Source organism: Thunnus albacares, chromosome 17 (assembly GCF_914725855.1).
Source record: "Thunnus albacares chromosome 17, fThuAlb1.1, whole genome shotgun sequence".
NCBI lineage: Eukaryota > Metazoa > Chordata > Actinopteri > Scombriformes > Scombridae > Thunnus > Thunnus albacares.
Window position 1 is genome coordinate 16103753 of NC_058122.1, and position 17164 is coordinate 16120916.

General features: G+C 40.9%; 1 protein-coding gene across 1 annotated transcript; it reads left to right on the plus strand.

Moving 5' to 3' along the window:
* Positions 1-661: 661 nt before the first annotated feature.
* Positions 662-4530, plus strand: LOC122967582 (transcription factor Sox-8). Its single transcript, XM_044332294.1, has 3 exons — positions 662-1390; positions 1766-2001; positions 2174-4530. The coding sequence occupies exons 1-3, from the start codon at positions 975-977 to the stop codon at positions 2926-2928; spliced, it is 1407 nt and encodes a 468-aa protein (XP_044188229.1). The 5' UTR covers positions 662-974; the 3' UTR covers positions 2929-4530.
* Positions 4531-17164: the final 12634 nt, after the last annotated feature.

The following is a 17164-nucleotide window of genomic DNA, read 5'->3' on the forward strand; positions in this document are numbered from 1 at the left end:
AAAATACAACCTATTGTATGCTGCCATTTTGGCCATGCGGGTCTCCCTTGTAAAGGATGTATCTCAAGAGACTTCCTGGTTAAACAATGGTTAAATAAAACATGACATTATATAATGTGGCAATAAAATATCCAAATTGACATGATTATTGTCTGTCATTGTAGATGTATTTTTAATATCAAAATTATTTCATAGAGAAATAAAAAGCCTGTATATCCACAGGGCAGCAACATGTCATTATTATCAGTTATGAAATGAAATGATCATTTCACTAAATGTTATTAATTTAGGTGACTTTTGCATACATTTCAGAGATTGAAGATGTTGACATTTGCTGTAAAAATAATAACGATAACAACAACCATAATAATAATAATAATAATAACAAAAATAATTAAAAAAACATACATTATTCAACATCAAAAAAGTTTCCCTCTGTAACATTTAAGTTCTCAAGTCTCCTTTCCTAAAATGTAGAAGAATATTTGCTTGTCATCCAACGTGTGCAACTTTAGTAAAAACAGAACTGTGTCACCGGTGGAAAAAAAGAAAATCATTATAATAATGAAGCTCACATAAAAAAAAAACCCTGAACCAATGGAGGGAAAGTGGTGATTTGTTCCAGCCAATCCCAGGCGGAAGGTGGAGTGACGATTTTAAAACTCCAACTCAAGTTGCTGTAACGTGTAGCTCTTCAGCTCACATTGAGGACCACAACTTTCACGACTGCACCTCCCATGACAGCATAGGAAAACAAGACAAACGAAGACAAACAAACAGGGAAGCAGAAGGAAAACAACGGACTCGTACTGACTGAAATTGTTGAAGGAATTTACTGTGGCGCAGCGTGCGTAAAGGGCGCACTGGCCACTTTGCTGCGCGCTTGAATTTAGTGGTAACGTTTCTTTTTTTTCTTTAATTGAAGATTACAGCTTATTTTTTCGGATTTTCATCGCTAAGGAACTGAACAAATAATGTTAAAAATGACAGAGGAGCATGACAAATGTGTCAGCGACCAACCTTGCAGCCCATCGGGCACAAACAGCTCCATGTCCCAGGACGAGTCCGACTCCGATGCTCCGTCCTCACCGACAGGCTCCGACGGCCAAGTATCTCTGCTCAGAGGTTTGGGCAAGAAGCTGGACTCCGAGGATGACGACCGGTTCCCAGCTTGCATACGGGACGCCGTCTCTCAGGTCCTCAAGGGATACGACTGGTCCTTGGTGCCCATGCCCGTGAGAGGGAACGGATCCTTGAAGAATAAACCTCACGTCAAGAGACCCATGAATGCCTTCATGGTCTGGGCGCAAGCGGCCCGCAGAAAGCTGGCGGATCAGTATCCACACCTGCACAACGCAGAACTGAGCAAGACGCTGGGGAAACTGTGGCGGTAAAGAAACATTTAATTACTTCTAAAGAGAAATGCAGGGATGAAGAATGAGTAAATTAATATTATTAAGAGGAAATAATCATAAGGACACTGAGTGGTCATGACTACTGATAAATTTTATTTAATGTTAACAGCTTTAGCAATATACCAAACATAAATTTTACTCAATGAAAAAAAGTTGTGGTTTTAGTGGCTTTTGTTCTTAATGATCCAGAAGAAGAAATGCTATAAGGAATATTGTCATTTGCTTCTGACCTCTTTAAATAAAGCTCTTGGGCCAACTCATAATTTTATTTATATATTTTGTTCAGATTTAATGTGTATGTAAATTTAACATTTTATACATATGTTTTTTGTTTGTTTTTTTTACTGTAGCTTGCTTTCAGAGAGTGAAAAAAGGCCATTTGTAGATGAAGCAGAAAGGCTTCGGGTTCAGCACAAGAAAGATCATCCAGACTACAAGTACCAACCTCGGCGACGGAAGAATGTAAAACCAGGTCAGAGCGACTCAGACTCAGGAGCAGAGCTGGCACATCACATCTATAAAGCTGAACCAGGGATGGGAGGACTTGCAGGGATGACTGATGGACACCACCACCCTGAACATGCAGGTGTGTTATCAAATTTTATATATAAAAAATTATGTATCAAACGCAACTGTGTGGAAATGTGGGAGATTTTTTAGTTTTATTTTAGGAATTTAATAATTTTACGCTGCTTTGAATAGTTTTGCATTTGGGGAAATGAATGCTCAAGCTCTTTTTCTGACCTTCCTCTTTTCAGGGCAACCTCACGGTCCCCCTACACCACCCACGACTCCCAAAACAGACCTGCACCACGGGGTGAAGCAGGATCTGAAACACGAAGGCCGTCGCCTCGTCGACAGCAGCAGGCAAAACATTGACTTCAGCAACGTTGACATCTCTGAGCTCAGCACTGATGTCATCAGCAACATGGAGACCTTCGATGTGCACGAGTTTGACCAGTACCTCCCGCTGAATGGCCACGCCTCAGGCTCCTCCACCCTGCCCTCAGACCACAGCCATGGGCAGGCTCCAGCGGCCGGTGGCTCTTACACTTCCTCATACAGCCACCCAGGCGCCAACGGATCAGCTTGGAGCCGCAAGAACACCATGTCCACCTCCTCTCCCTCCACCAGCGAAGTGGGCCAGCACCGGCTCCACATTAAAACGGAGCAACTGAGCCCTAGCCACTACAGCGAGCACTCCCACGGGTCACCCTCCCACTCTGATTACGGCTCCTACAATAGCCAGGCCTGTGTCACCTCAGCCACATCAGCTGCCTCGGCTGCAGCCTCTTTCTCCAGCTCCCAGTGTGACTATACTGACCTCCAGAGCTCCAACTATTACAACCCTTACTCTGGCTACCCCTCCAGCCTCTACCAGTACCCTTACTTCCACTCATCTAGGCGGCCCTATGGCAGCCCGATCCTCAACAGCCTGTCTATGGCTCCTGCCCATAGCCCCACCGCCTCCAGCTGGGACCAGCCTGTCTACACCACGCTGTCTAGACCTTAGGGGCGCAAGAAACAGTCAGTTCGCACCAGAGACTCATTCAGATTCATGCACTACTAATGAAGGAAGTAAGGAGCAGGTGGAGAAGTGTGTAGACGGTAGTAGGCTACCTGTGACCATTTGAACGTGAAACAAAACAAATGAAAAAGTGCCTGCTGATTTTATACAAAGTTATATCGTTGCAATGAAAACACACTTGTACAGACTTTTTACACAGAGAGAAATTGTGTTGTTGGTGAGCCAAACTCCTCCATGAGGACATATCGCCTACGCCTACATCCTGTACATCCCCCTTCTTGTCAGTTTAAAATTGCACGTGTGTGCACACTTGAGGTAAAGCGAGGGCCCGTCACTGAGTTGTGTAGGAGAGAAACAGTTTGGCCCACTTCTGTGGTGAAGCAGAAGGAGAAGCAGATACATTGGAGAATGTACACGGGACCAATTACGTAAATTTTGCAGGAGAATTTACATTAATGGCCGCAGCTATATCGCAGCACATTTGGCCATTTGCATCAGTGGCCCAGTCTTAACTAAATGGCTCATATGAATCTTATAGTGTCATTTTGGCATATATGTATTTATGTTCATGCATTATTGGTTTCTTTTTTTGTTGTTCTTAAGTAGATAAACACATGTAATGTGGGTTTGGTTTTTTACAGTACTGTTTTGGCTTTTAATGAAAACAAGGTAAATGAAGTGAAGGACAGTACAAGTACATTGCATCTGATATCATTCCGTTGAAGACCAATATCCAGAAACATCTCCATTCCAAGTTGCGAGCAAACAGTGCAGGACCAACAGACTCGCACAGGACAGAACAGGTGTCTGAGAGCTATGCTTGGCAAATTGCGATTAGTCATGATCTAGGGTTAAAGGAAATGGGGTAAAATAACACCACACTCTCTGAGTGACATGTCAGCTGGACCTCCTGTATACGTGGATGGACAACACATGGATGTGTGTACGTACATGCATCCGCGTGTGTGTGTCAGGGAGACAAAGTGTATATGTGAGACATTTCCTTTGGCAAGAGATACATATCCCATGACTTAATACATACCAAATAATATTTAAAACAGCTCTTCGCTGATAATTACCTTTGAACATCATCCATTACTCAGTGAAGGGTGTTTAGGTTTTAAAGAGGAAAGGAGTCAATGTGTGAGTATTTGCCCATATTTATCTCATCAGCCATCAAGTGCCAACTCACTGCTCCAGTCTCGCGCAAAATGTTTTTGTGCCTTCTAATGCTTATTGTCAGTATTTCAATATGAAATTGAATTATTAACAAACTTCAGGCAGCACACAATCAGTAATCCACACCAGAAACTCCGACAGTTAACTTGCTCTTGATTATATCCTTAATTTGACATCATTCCTTACAGTCTTGGTTTGTAATGTTCTGTGAGATGCTGTGCGAGAAACGTACAGAGCATTGTGCTCCAAGTTTTGTACACAGAACTGTGTTTTGTATATTATTATGGTGTATAATTTTGAGAAAGGCTGTGAAAATTATTGTTGTTCTATTAACTAGAGTTTCATTCCCACATGCACAGCTAACCCATTCGCTGGCCGTTTTTTAAAATAAAAGATACTTTTTCTTGATATTTGTCTTTGTCGTTCTTATTTGCCTGCACATTTAGATTCAAATCATTCAGTTTTTCTTGAACATATTTGGAAATAATTGTGAAATAATAAATACTGTACATAGAATTAATTGAATTGAAGTGAGCGATGTCCATGGCTTTGCCTTTTGCACTGGATACCAGCTGTTCATATTAGCCTCCTCGTCTAACATCTGTACTGTGTGCTACAGCTGTGAAAGGAGACCAGTGAGACCTTTAGGGAGTTATCCTCATCTCTCGTCCCTCTGAACAGTTTTCCAAAGTGACAGTGATTAAACCTTCACAGTAACTTTATTTAGATGCTGTTAAAATCAGGTGGATGTGCAAGTCTATCAATTAGTTTTGCAAAATACATTTTAAAATATTTCACCGCTGTAGAGCTCATAAGCTTTTCTTCTTGTCAGTGTTCTGAGAAATATACAGGTGTCAGAAACACAATTTCAACATTTTTCCTACATTCCTGGTGCTTCTCTCAGAACATTTTGACCTTACAGAGCCTTGAGTTGACACTTCATATGTGGCTATAGTTGTATACCAAAAGGGGAGAGTTCGACTTTTTTCGTTAAACCACGACAAGAGAGGAATGAGGAGAGATCTCCTTTGGTCCAGTGGGTAGAATGTTCAAGTTGGGCCTGGCATGCATGCCAAGCAGCCGTCCCTAACCAGCCCAGGGAGAAGCCAAGTGCCAGGGCCGCGCTGCTGAATTTTAATGATTCATTATGCTGTGGAGGGGCCCCATTGTGTCCCTTTATCCGGAGAGCTAGAAAGGAATTAATTGGACAGAAAATGGAAGGGCAAGGGGAACTGACAAGCCATTAAGAGGGTCCTGAATGGACGATTAGATGCACATGGGGGAGGATTCCCCCCCTCGCTGTCTCATATCACAGCGCTCCACAAACAAAAAACAACAAGAACAACAACCACAATAACCACCAGACCAAACTGTAGAAATCATATCAGCGCACATAATCTGTAGATAATAAAAGAAGATAATACCACAGCAGATGGGGTGTGGGTGGCTCAAGAACGACTTGTTTTTCTTCCCTCAAAGTCTTTTTTTTCACCAGTGTTTGCCAAATACTTTCAGGAGGAACTCTTGAGAAAGAACAGGAGTGAATAAAAGTGAAGCAAAAAGGCTCTTCAGGGTGCTTGGGTCCTGTTTCCCTGGAACTTGTCCACAGTTTCTGATTGGGCCTCTTGAAAGCCCTACTGTAAATAGCTAAAAAAAATGAACTGGAATGGGGGGACTTCAATGTGAGTTACATCAGAACTTTAAACTGAATGAAAGAACGAATGAATGAATGAATGAATGAAGGAAGGAAGGAAAATTTTACACTGCAGTTGCAAGACTGTATTAAATGCACATCTAACATCAACAAAAAATACAGTATTAAGGTTTTCTGCGATTGCAACATACAACATCTACAGTATATTATACTGTAGATGCTTAGACACACATACCCCCTCCTACTCCACACTCACATATATGCTATAATTGGAAAATGAATATAACTTACAGTAATTCTAACACTGCCTTGTTGAAGCTATGCTACATTCCAGCTGTCACACTTATTGTTGATGGAGGAAGGGCGTTATTGGCTGAAGAGGGAGACGCGGTCTTGGACCCAGAGGACAGGAGGGAGAAGCAAGATGAATCCGGTGAAACTGGTGCTTCAACCACCTGACCACATCCCATTGTTAGGAGCAGGATAACTTGCCTGGTAATAGTCTCATCCTGTCTAAGGAGCCTGGCTGACTCAGGACATGTTTCAGGGAAAAAAGAGGGAGCTGGGAACTGCGAAAACTCTGAGAATGTGAGGCTGATTTGCAAGGGAAATGAAGTGGACATAAAGCATGCTTATTGCCTGCCACTCACTGTGCTCAGCACGATTCCACTTGATGCTCAAAAACTCTTAAGTTCTCTGAATATTTGTACCTGCATACCGTTGTTTTAAATGTCATTGATAGCATTTTACTGGAGACTACTGTCTACAAAAAGAAAATGATAAAATGAAAGATTAAACAGACTAACTTATGTTGTCCTGAATTTTTATGTACGTTTGTTCAATTTTCAACAGGGGCAATTTTATTTAAATTTATTTCACTGTAAAATATTTATATGTAACTTCACGACTTAGACATTTCCATTGTTATGTGTAAGTAAAATCAAAATGTCATGGATTCTTAAAAAAAATGCAGTCTTAGCCTCTTGTTTGCTACAGTATGTTATGCTGTGTCCAAAGCAAACACGTTCAACGTAATTTTAGTTGCTCCGCCCAAGTAAATGACTTCCTGAGGCTTATTTTGCCTGGTATCCCTGTTCTTCTTACTAAATAAAAGGAGTCTATTTTATTATTGGTGTCTCCTGTGTTTTCTAGCATGACCAGGCCAAGCAAAACAGGGTGGCAGACAGAACCAACATTCACTTCCCCAGTTCCACACGGATGGGCCTGCACAGAGAAGAAGGGAGGAAGCCACAGCGCCAACACTACGGTTCTCGAAATGCCACTAAATTGATGCTGGCTCCACCAAGGTCACCTACGTATGGCCCACCATTTACACTTCCTCTGAGGACCTTGTGCTAACTTCAACCAGTTTAGCTACTTAATGAAAAAAAAATTGAGAGGGACATAAAGAAGATAGCTTCATTCAAATGTGTCTGGAAATACAAATCCAAACCATAATGGTGTGGATTAAAATGTCTATAAAGTTGCAGTTTGTTTGTACTTATTATTGCAATATTTGTTAGTAAATCAATAAATAAAGCTCTATGTCATCATAAAATCTGAAATTTGGTGCTTCAATCAGGCATGAAAAACAAATTCATTTTGAAGTAAATCTGTCCCGGTGGAGTGACTGATTATGTTTGTTTGCCAGAAAGATAATCAGACCTAGGTCTAAAACTATTTGCAAATAATTCTTAGTGTCTGCTTCAGCTTGCTTGGAGTGCCAGATGGGGAGGGATTACTGCACCAGCGAAAGTCAGACGGTGTCAGGTTACTTTTTCTACTTTTCTGATTAATGAAACTTTTCTGGTCCTCATTATAAATTTCACATTTTGTGAAAACCACATTTTTAATACTCATACAAGTATAAAAAACAAAGGGCCGGATATCATTTTAAAATAATTTTAAAAATTATTACTTGAGCGAAGACTGGGGACTGTAAGCTGATAGTTTTGAAGAACAGGAATACACACCATGTGGACACCAAAGATTGAGTGTTACCAATTTTTTTAAAAAAAGTAAAAAAGAAATAAAGAAAATTGAAAAAAAAAGAAAAACAGCAACAATTTGACATCTGGTCATGTTCTGTTCTCTGAACAGTTGTCCACAGTCTTTCACTTTCTTTTTTCATTTGTTCTCTCCTTTTCACTTTTTCTTGGCACATCTCAATTGTGAATGGGGTGGCAGCATAGCTGCTCATCTTCTTTCCACAGCTTTAAGACTTGTTGATTAGTAACTATGGCTCTGTTTTCATTGTCACAGCTTTCTGCTTTTGTTGAACTGTGGCACACTTCCATCATCATGTACTTTCTTTCATTTTTACTCAAAGTTATCTCATCTGAACCTTTTTTTCCCTTGAAACATGTCTCCCTGCTCAACAGACAGCCAGTTTACTTCCTTGTGTTTTAGTCACACTGGAAGGACTTTTGATGATTGACAGTGGTTAACAATATATATATTATTTTCTGGTATGAAATTTTAAATTAAAGGATTTCTTGCTTTGCATGTATATTAAATACAATGTGAAGAAGCCATCAAAGATTTTAAGTGCTCATTATATATATCTTACTGTAATACATAGAGACAAGCGGGTACTTGAGGCTTATTGAGACCCACATCATTAATTTGAAAATGTTATGTCAATGAAGGACTTCTCCTCTGGCAGATGTAATTAATGATGATGAATTTGCATAACCCCCTCCCCTTCACACATACACACATACACACTCATATTGTTACCCTGCCCCACAGCCCCAAGCACCCACACAAGTTGCACTCCTCTGTCACTGATGAGACAGAGGAGAGCGAGACTGAGCCACCAGCATGTGGGATCCTGTAAGACCCTGGAATGTGGAGTGTGGGAGGAACATTTGCCACAAATTTTTCATGCTACTGATGCACAGAAGTAGTAGAGGTAGAGACAAAGCGAGAGAAGAGAATGGAAGAGGAAAAACAAAAAAATGAGGAAGAGTGAGAAAAGGAATAGGATAAGGAGGACAGAAGGCTGGAAAGGCTCAGGTAGAAAGAAAGAAATACAGAAAATAAAATCTTATTTCTCTTGTTGGTTGCGGAGCTGCTTGGCAGAAAGTGCAGCAGGGACAGCAGGACCATGAGTTTTAAATGTAGCTCACTGTTGGCAGAGCCGTGTGTGAGTGCACTCTGTGGGAGCACCAAATCTTGTCGCCCAGCGCAACATGGCGATTCAGACAATAACAGCAGAGCCCATCAAAACCCATTTACCCTGGTGGTGCATATATACCCCACAAGCCTGTGGTTGGATTTTCTATACTCACTAGCTGAATTCTCACAAGCCTATATACTGTAGTACCATGAGGAATGCATTTTAAAAACCATGTCTGGGATGCCACACTTTCTCTGTTTGCTGTGCTATACTAAAACGGACAGTACACCGCAACATATTAGGTGACCATTGTAATATTTGTTTAATACGTATATGATCAGCAACACATGTCCATCCTCTCACACTTGATATCTTTTGTGGTATGACAAAGAGCAGGGTAGAGGGGGGAGAAGAGAAAAAATAGGGAAGAGTTTGTTCTCCCATGTGGTTTTGGCCCATTCTGAAGGGCTTGGAGCCACGCCAGTCTATCCCTGGTCCAGCCTTTGATATGGAAGGGGTTCATTATGTAACTGAATCATTGTCAAAGAATAAAACAATATGGGGCCAGAAGGAGAGGTGTGTTGTGTGTGTGTGTTTGTGAGGAACACAGAGGACATAAAATTCAAGTGGCTGAACAGGCATTAACACAACCCTCTCTCACCTCATCACAGTCCTGACAGTGTGAAACACTCCCAGAGCTGCACACTGTATCAACAGCAAAGATCTTCTAACAGGTTTCTCACTTTGCAGTTGCAGTGAAATGTGTTAGAGCATTTAGCAACAAATCTTTCAAGAATTCATTCACTTGTTTTTTTCTCAAGGTTTTCACTCATTTTTTGCATTAACGCAATAGCAAAGAATGAGTATAAAGCCTGAGCTGAATTACAGGTATCGTTATCACCTCCCAAACACTGCAAATGGATATCATCAAACAGATTCTCTCTGATGTATAAACCTGCTTACCCCCCCCCCCCCCCCCCCCCCCCCCTCCCCACCCTGCTGTTTCCTCTTACACAACACATCTTTTAACATTTTAGACTCTACACTGACCTCAAGAATGTGTTCAGTTGCAGTCAGTCAATAGACAATCTCATCAGCATTGCAACAAACACAAACAGGGGTAGAAAACCGTGACACTGGCTTTCACCCTCATCCTGTCTTGCCCTTCTCCTGCCACATTGAGACCTTTTGCTGGTACTGCGGACTCAGCGAGACTGGGGAGCTGCCTGGGACTGAGCATGGATAGTGAGAGGAAGTCTTAGCCGTTTAGTGGTCTGCTGGGTTCATTATGGCTGAGCTATGGTGGGAGCAACAAACCTCAGCGTGGTTGCAGAGGTCACCCACTGCAAAATACTCTGGCGCCTCCAACCCAAAACTGGGTCCCTGACCGTCACTTGCTCTCACAGACAGGGAGACAGAAGGGGACATACAGGCCCTGAACCATGGCTTAAGGGCGTTGGAACAGTGTCTGATAACTGTCACTGCTGTGCTGGAGACCAGCAGTTTGATTTGACTGCAGCAGCTAAACTCTGCTAAATGCAAATGCGTGTGGCAAGTTATATCTGGACCAGCAGAGGCTGAGGATGATTTGAATGAATGAAAATTAGAGCTGCGTGTTTACTGTTTAAGGGCAAGATATTAGAGGGTAAAAGATAAAGCATACACAAACTTTACGGTCATGCTAGCTTGTTGCCAGTGTGCCACTCCAAACTTGGTGCTTTGCAATGTCGATGACGCAAGATGGAAGGGATGACTCAGTGTAGGTAAATGGTCAAAGGTGGAGTTTGTGTTTGGGAGGGTCAACCTTGACCACAAACAGCCAGTAATACAAGAGTGGGTAAAGACTGGAGTCTGTGGTTTCCAACCCTCCTCTCCTTACTCCCCTATTCCTTAAGGTAATGTTTGGCTTGGTCCTGCTCCATCATTTTCTTCCATGTTGAGAATCAACATGACAACAGTCAGTGCTCAGCGGCAATTATATTCATGATATTTCATAGAGAAACAACAACGATGTTTGACAGCACAATGTTGACTTTTCAGGAAGGCCAGGAATAAGCATTATGCTAGCACTCAGTAAGGACACCCACAGCCAGAACCCCAAAAAATAAACGGCTTGGTCTGGGTTCAAAGTCAACATAAACCGGAGATCAAATGTCTGCCTGTTTAAATAGTCATTAAGCAGCTTACTGGTTGTGTATTCATAAAAATACTCAACAAAAAGATTCAATAAAGCAATTTAAATCTCACGACTGATGTATTACATGCTGGATGCTAAAATTCCCACATGACCAAAGATAAAAGTCTCCCTCATAAGTCTCTCCTCAGTACTTCAGCCAAGAGTCAGAAGAAGAGACCTGCTTTTTTCCCCCAACGTTCCATTGTCCAAGTCGTCCTACAACCAACTTCCAGTGACCGATGCAATCCAGCTAGCTGTATCACTCTTCAGTAGAAGAAAGCACAAAAATCTTAATTTGTCTTAATAACAGACCCATGATGTCACGTGGTATGAAGTAATGGCAGTGTCAAATTTTAAAGGTCTGAGACAAACACAGGAGAAAAAAGGACAAGAGAGAAGACTGAGCAGAGTCCTGCCAGGCTGCAGGAAGGATGACGTAGTGAACTCTTTCTTTTGCCAGTAAGACGAACCATTCACTGTAGCAGCTAATGAGCTTGAACTTTGGCCCCTTAGCTAGGGCAGGGAGCCTGCTGCTAGACTGCCCCTGGTACTGCCTAACTGTTTTTTATGATTTCATGAAGGAGGAGTGGGCTGGAGGGGAAATGGTGCAGAACTCTGTAGAGCAAGAGAGAATATGTTGATACAGAAAATGATTTCATACTCTATTTCAGTGCACGACTTGTAACCTGAAATCGAACAGAACTCCAGTTATTTCTCTGCTATGTATCAGTGATCTGTGTAGAAAGAAAGAAACATTTCGCAGTAAGTCTGATTATTGAGCAAGTCACTGTATAACTAATTTCATTTGGATTTCTTTACTGAGTTAGAAAAACTACCATTATCCCTCTTCTCCTACGTTAAATCACAGATGCCAAAGATTTTACTCAAAGGTATGCATAGAAAACACACACACAGCTAGACAGGTAGCTAGCATTTCACTTCCTGGCAGTGTTGAAATTGGGTAGGATGGTGTGCAGGGATTATATGATTGAACGTGTAAAGTGATCTGTAGTTTGGGAGGATGGCGTTTTTTAATAAAACAGACCTTTCACTGCTTTGCGGTGTGATATCCCTGAGAAGAGGTGCTCTCATTGCTGCAGGTTACTGGAGGTTAAGAATCCATAAAGTAATGAATGAAATCCCTAGAATGGGCAGATTTTTTAAAGGCATGTCTGAATGAAGGTGCTTCATGCAAACCTGTTCATTTAAAAAAAATATGTAATGGCATTCAAATTATCTGCATTGTTTGGTAAGCATCAGGAATAAGGGTTGTCATGGTCACACTCACAATACTGTAAATAGTTAAGGGCTGGGTTAGATACTTCCCTGTATCAGAGGAAGTGGTGAGTTTAGAGGTTGAGAGAAATAAGCTTTCACCTGATGTGGGCCTTTGTTTATAGTGTGATGTATACCGAATAAATAAATAAATAAACAAAAAAAAAACAAAAAAAAACTGATGCTGTAGATCCTTGAGAATTGGACATTTTGACTTGTCAAACACTGGTGTAACAGATCACATGAATAATGGCTGCATTCTATTTAGAAGTGCTAAAGCCGGGGTCCTGCTATGGTGCTAAATGGCACACATACCATAAATTGAATAGAGTCATCATTGGTGCTACACCTGTTCTCAAAATGTCCGAACTGAGAAATGTCTCTGGGAGAGGTAAACTAGCAGAGAAATGTTTGAAACTTAAGTCAAGTTATTCTAAATTTGATAATTTGATTGCTTTGAGAGCAACAGATTTATTGAATATTACATGAATGCGGCCATCCGTTGACTAACAAATTATCTACACCACCATCCACACTCTAAAATGAAAGCTTTCTTAGCAATAAAGTCGTTGATTGAATCTAATTTGAGTTGTCATTGTTTTTGTCTTTTAGGTGCCATGCCTTCAGAAGTCCATTCTGCTTTTTTTAAGCTCACCTGCACAATCTTTTTAAAAAAATTCAATTTGTGTATTGTGTTTTACTGTTTTCTTACACATCCAAATAAAGAGATTAAATTACCAGTGATCCTGGTTGAGGCCCGCATACTTGACTTTATTTATGCTGCTGGTTGTGGTCACTCAGGAATGTTATGTTATTCATTTTTCCATTAATGTTGACACTTACCGCTCTTTCTCGCCTTTGCTTTCCGTCCCTCTCTGCAGTTATATGGCATATGCATGTAAAGTATGTGCGTGTCTGTGTGTGTGTGTGTGTGTGTGTGTGTGTTTGTGCGTGTGTGTACATGTCTGCCTGCGCACATGTAGATGTAGCTGCTCTCCCAGGATGGGACTAATCCCGGGGCGGCAGGAGTGGTGGGGTGGGGGGGCGGGCAGCACATGTGCAAATCTTTCAACTGCGGTTTGCGATGTTTAGTCTTGCTTCGTCAGCACTTCTTGAACCCAGTCCAGAAAAGCTTTCAATTGCCCCTAATTCTAGACTCCCTCTGCATCCTGAAGCCCAATCACCCTCTCTGCCCAGAGGACTTCCCCATCACAGGATAAAAAAAAAATAACAAAATGAATATAACAAAATCATCATCAAAATGTGATGTTGATTTGCTCCGAGGTAAAGAAGGAGCGCCTTTGGTCTCTAAGGTTTTTGCCCTGCAGGGACTTTCCAAATACCACTCATGATCTTTCATCACAAGGCAGGTTGGCACCACCATGACTAAGGTATCACTTACTTTTCATCCTCACTTCTCTACCGCCTCCCTCTCTCCCTCTTCTTGTCCCCAATTTGCCTCTGAATTATCTCCAGGGGTTTCCCCTGAATTTGTGGGCTACAGTACATCCCTGTAAAAATACAACCCACAGCCATGTAATAACATCAAATTGCATCTGAGAGGATGGGAAGGTGCATGAATGTCACATGCTTGTTTAATCAAATAGTTGAAGTTAATACATTTAGTTTAGCAATACAAATCTAATTTCAGTGAAGTTGCATAAATATTCTGCGCGCACTGGTCTGTTTTGTTTGCTGCATATACTTGCCAGTATATGAACTTAAACTTAAGCAGTGATATTGTTAATATTAGCACAAACCTTTTTTGTTGTTTGTGTCTTCTTATACGTGTGGGTATGTATATGTGAGTGAGATCACAGTTCTCTGTCCTCACTTTCATTGCTTCATTCAGCTATAATAACACTCAGTGGCCTAACACAAGACAACTGCTCAGCACAGTAATAACTTTTGCTTTCTTGGCTCTTGCAGCTGTCCAGTCACCCAGGTCCTCAGTTCATAACAACAGCTGAGGCTCAACCTCTTTCCTTACAACAACCTCCATGCCACGACTGGCAGCACAACCTTGCGATCCCTGAAAAGCTCTCCTAAAACAGTTTTTTTTAAACATTTTTTAAAAACTTTTTACATATATTTTATCAACCATTCCATTTAAACTTTGCAACATTTGCACAGTGATCTAAAACATACTAAAATTAGACAGGCTGAGGCTTCACAAGTTTTATCCCAATTCCCAGTTTTACCATCAAACCAACCCACTCAGCTCATTCACTTGAGTAAATAAAAGGAGGTAGAAGCAGAGCCTCTTGTAACAGCTAAAAACACACAACACCCAGTGTATCTCTTAACCCTTGTGACCCTCCTCCCGCACACACACTTCCTCTCTCTAGACAGGGAGAAAGTAGAATCAAACAGGAAAAAAAAAAAGAAGAAAAACGATCAACTTACAGCTCAAAGTGGGGAATTTACGTGTCATCTTCACTTTCTCCTGAAAAATATAAGACCCACAGGTGGCTAAAGCCGCCCTGGAAAAGGATTTCCCCAAAGAAGAGGCCAAGTTCCACCTGTTCTCCCAGTTACCACAGAAACCAGTCACAGCTGAGTAATACGACCCCCTTAAACATAAAGTAAAGCTGTGAATCGTTTTGGTTCATGTGAATTTGTGGGTTAACACTGACAAATATATATATGCTCATGGGAGTATACTGAATACTATAGATGATAAATGTATTTCCATAAAGCTGTCTTGTGGCATTCAGTAGACCTGGGGATTGACTGTAGAAACACATTGAGGAGTTTACCACAAGATGGCAGTCCAACACTTCAAATCAACTCATTTTGATCCTGGGATCTGTTGCACCACCAAGTGTTCAGAAGGACACATTACTACTAACACAAGTTCCCTTATTTCCTCTGGTACATCTCAAAAAATGAATATATCTCACTGTAATCAATGTAAAACAACCAACCAAACAAACAAACAAAAAAACAGTCTCATTTTATTGGGTGTGTTTTAATTCAGTTGTATATGAACCCACCAGTGCTTGTATAGAAAGTCTTCAAATAAGTCTGCCATGTTCCAGGCCCATCTTACCAACATTACTGAAAACTGCCATCACAGTTTTCATTGTAAAGATTGCAACTGAAGACCCATTTCCACCAGATTCAACAGAGCACAGCTCACCGCAGCAACTTTTTGGGTTATGGACACTCACCAGGTCCCCAGAAAAGCAATCAAACAACTTTTCATCTAATTACACCTCTGCTTGGACTCTAATAATAGTAATAGTAACCCTAGGGATTTTTCCATCTACTTTTACAATCTGCTAACACATCACAATAAGGTATACAAAACCCAGTATGAAGTATTAATTTATAAAGTGCTAAGAGGTGGTGCATTGCAAGGATTTGAATGGCATATGGTCAATGCAAATGACTACAAACCACTCTAGATCTTGAGAAGAGCATGGATTTTGTTGAGTTGCATCAAGTACCAATTTTACATATTAATTCACATATTAACATCATTCATTTATAGTGCATAATTTTCTTAAACAATCAAAAAGCACTAGACATAGCAGAGAAATGAAAATGTTAACTATGTGATTCTGACATTGCAGTGGAGAAATCCCAAACAGTCTAATGAATAATTTAGCTCTTTATTATCCAAGTGCATTAACCAAACAAAAAAGGTACCCATTAATTTCCAGGGTTCTGTAAATGATGTCAGCGATGATAGATGATGCCTCATTAAACTTTTATCTCATTTAATTGCCTCTACAATGAGCCGCTATGCAACCTGGCGACCTGGCTTGTTTGCACATTGCTGCTTACCTTAGCAACAAACGGACAGTTTTATTCCACAAGACAATCCAATTTAACTGCAGTTAATTTGAAGGCACAGATACAAGGAAATTGTGAATACCTGCCAAGTGGAAAATACACTGAGTCCCTGAAAAAGGCACAATGCGAATGCGCCATTGCAAATATGACATAGTACTTGGGTTGATTTATGTAAGCCAAATGATAATGTATTATTTATGTAGGGGAAACCAAGGATGGTAGTAACACTTTTTGTTTTAGCAGCAGTAACTCAGTGGTTGTTCGTGCTAGATCTCTCAAACTTTGATACCAAGCAGCAACCTCAAGGGCTGAAAATGACCACTTGAGGCTGGCTCCAAAAGGTACAAAAAACAGTTTTGGTCTCTATAGCTAATTTCCCCATTCATGACAACTTGTATTGGGGGTGAATTTTTATATAATTCACCTGTTTAAATTTTATTAAGGCTTAAAGTTATGCATAATTAAGGGAATGGCTACTTTGAGTGACAGGTGGGTGCCGTCACAGGCAAGTCGCTACCACGGTGACAGCATTGGTTAGGTAACGTAACCATGGCGTAACTCCAGATTCACAGAGTATGGGCGTAGTTGTCACTATTTCAGTGTGTTTCTAGTTCATGAAAATTAATTATAACATTTTAGTCACCTAAAAAAGTCTTGCTCAGCGTTTGGATGTACTAAGAGACCCTCTAAGGACTCGGATGTTTAGTTTTCTCCAGCAAGTACATTTAGTTTTAGTAGTTTTAAGCGTGTTTTCCACTAGCAAAAATTAGCATTAGCCTTAGCATTATCACAATTACTGTTAACTACCTGCTCAGCACCAAACAGCAGACAGAAAAATTAGCAACTAACTGGTGAACATAGAGGAGCATTTAGCAGATTAAGAACCTAATATTTCCCTCAGGAGTTGGTGGAGACCAAAACAGAGCTAAAAGGTGAGTGAAAATGGACTTACATTCACCAGGTGGCCAGAAACACAACTCAAAATGAATGGTAATGTTGCTTTGTGCCCTCTGGA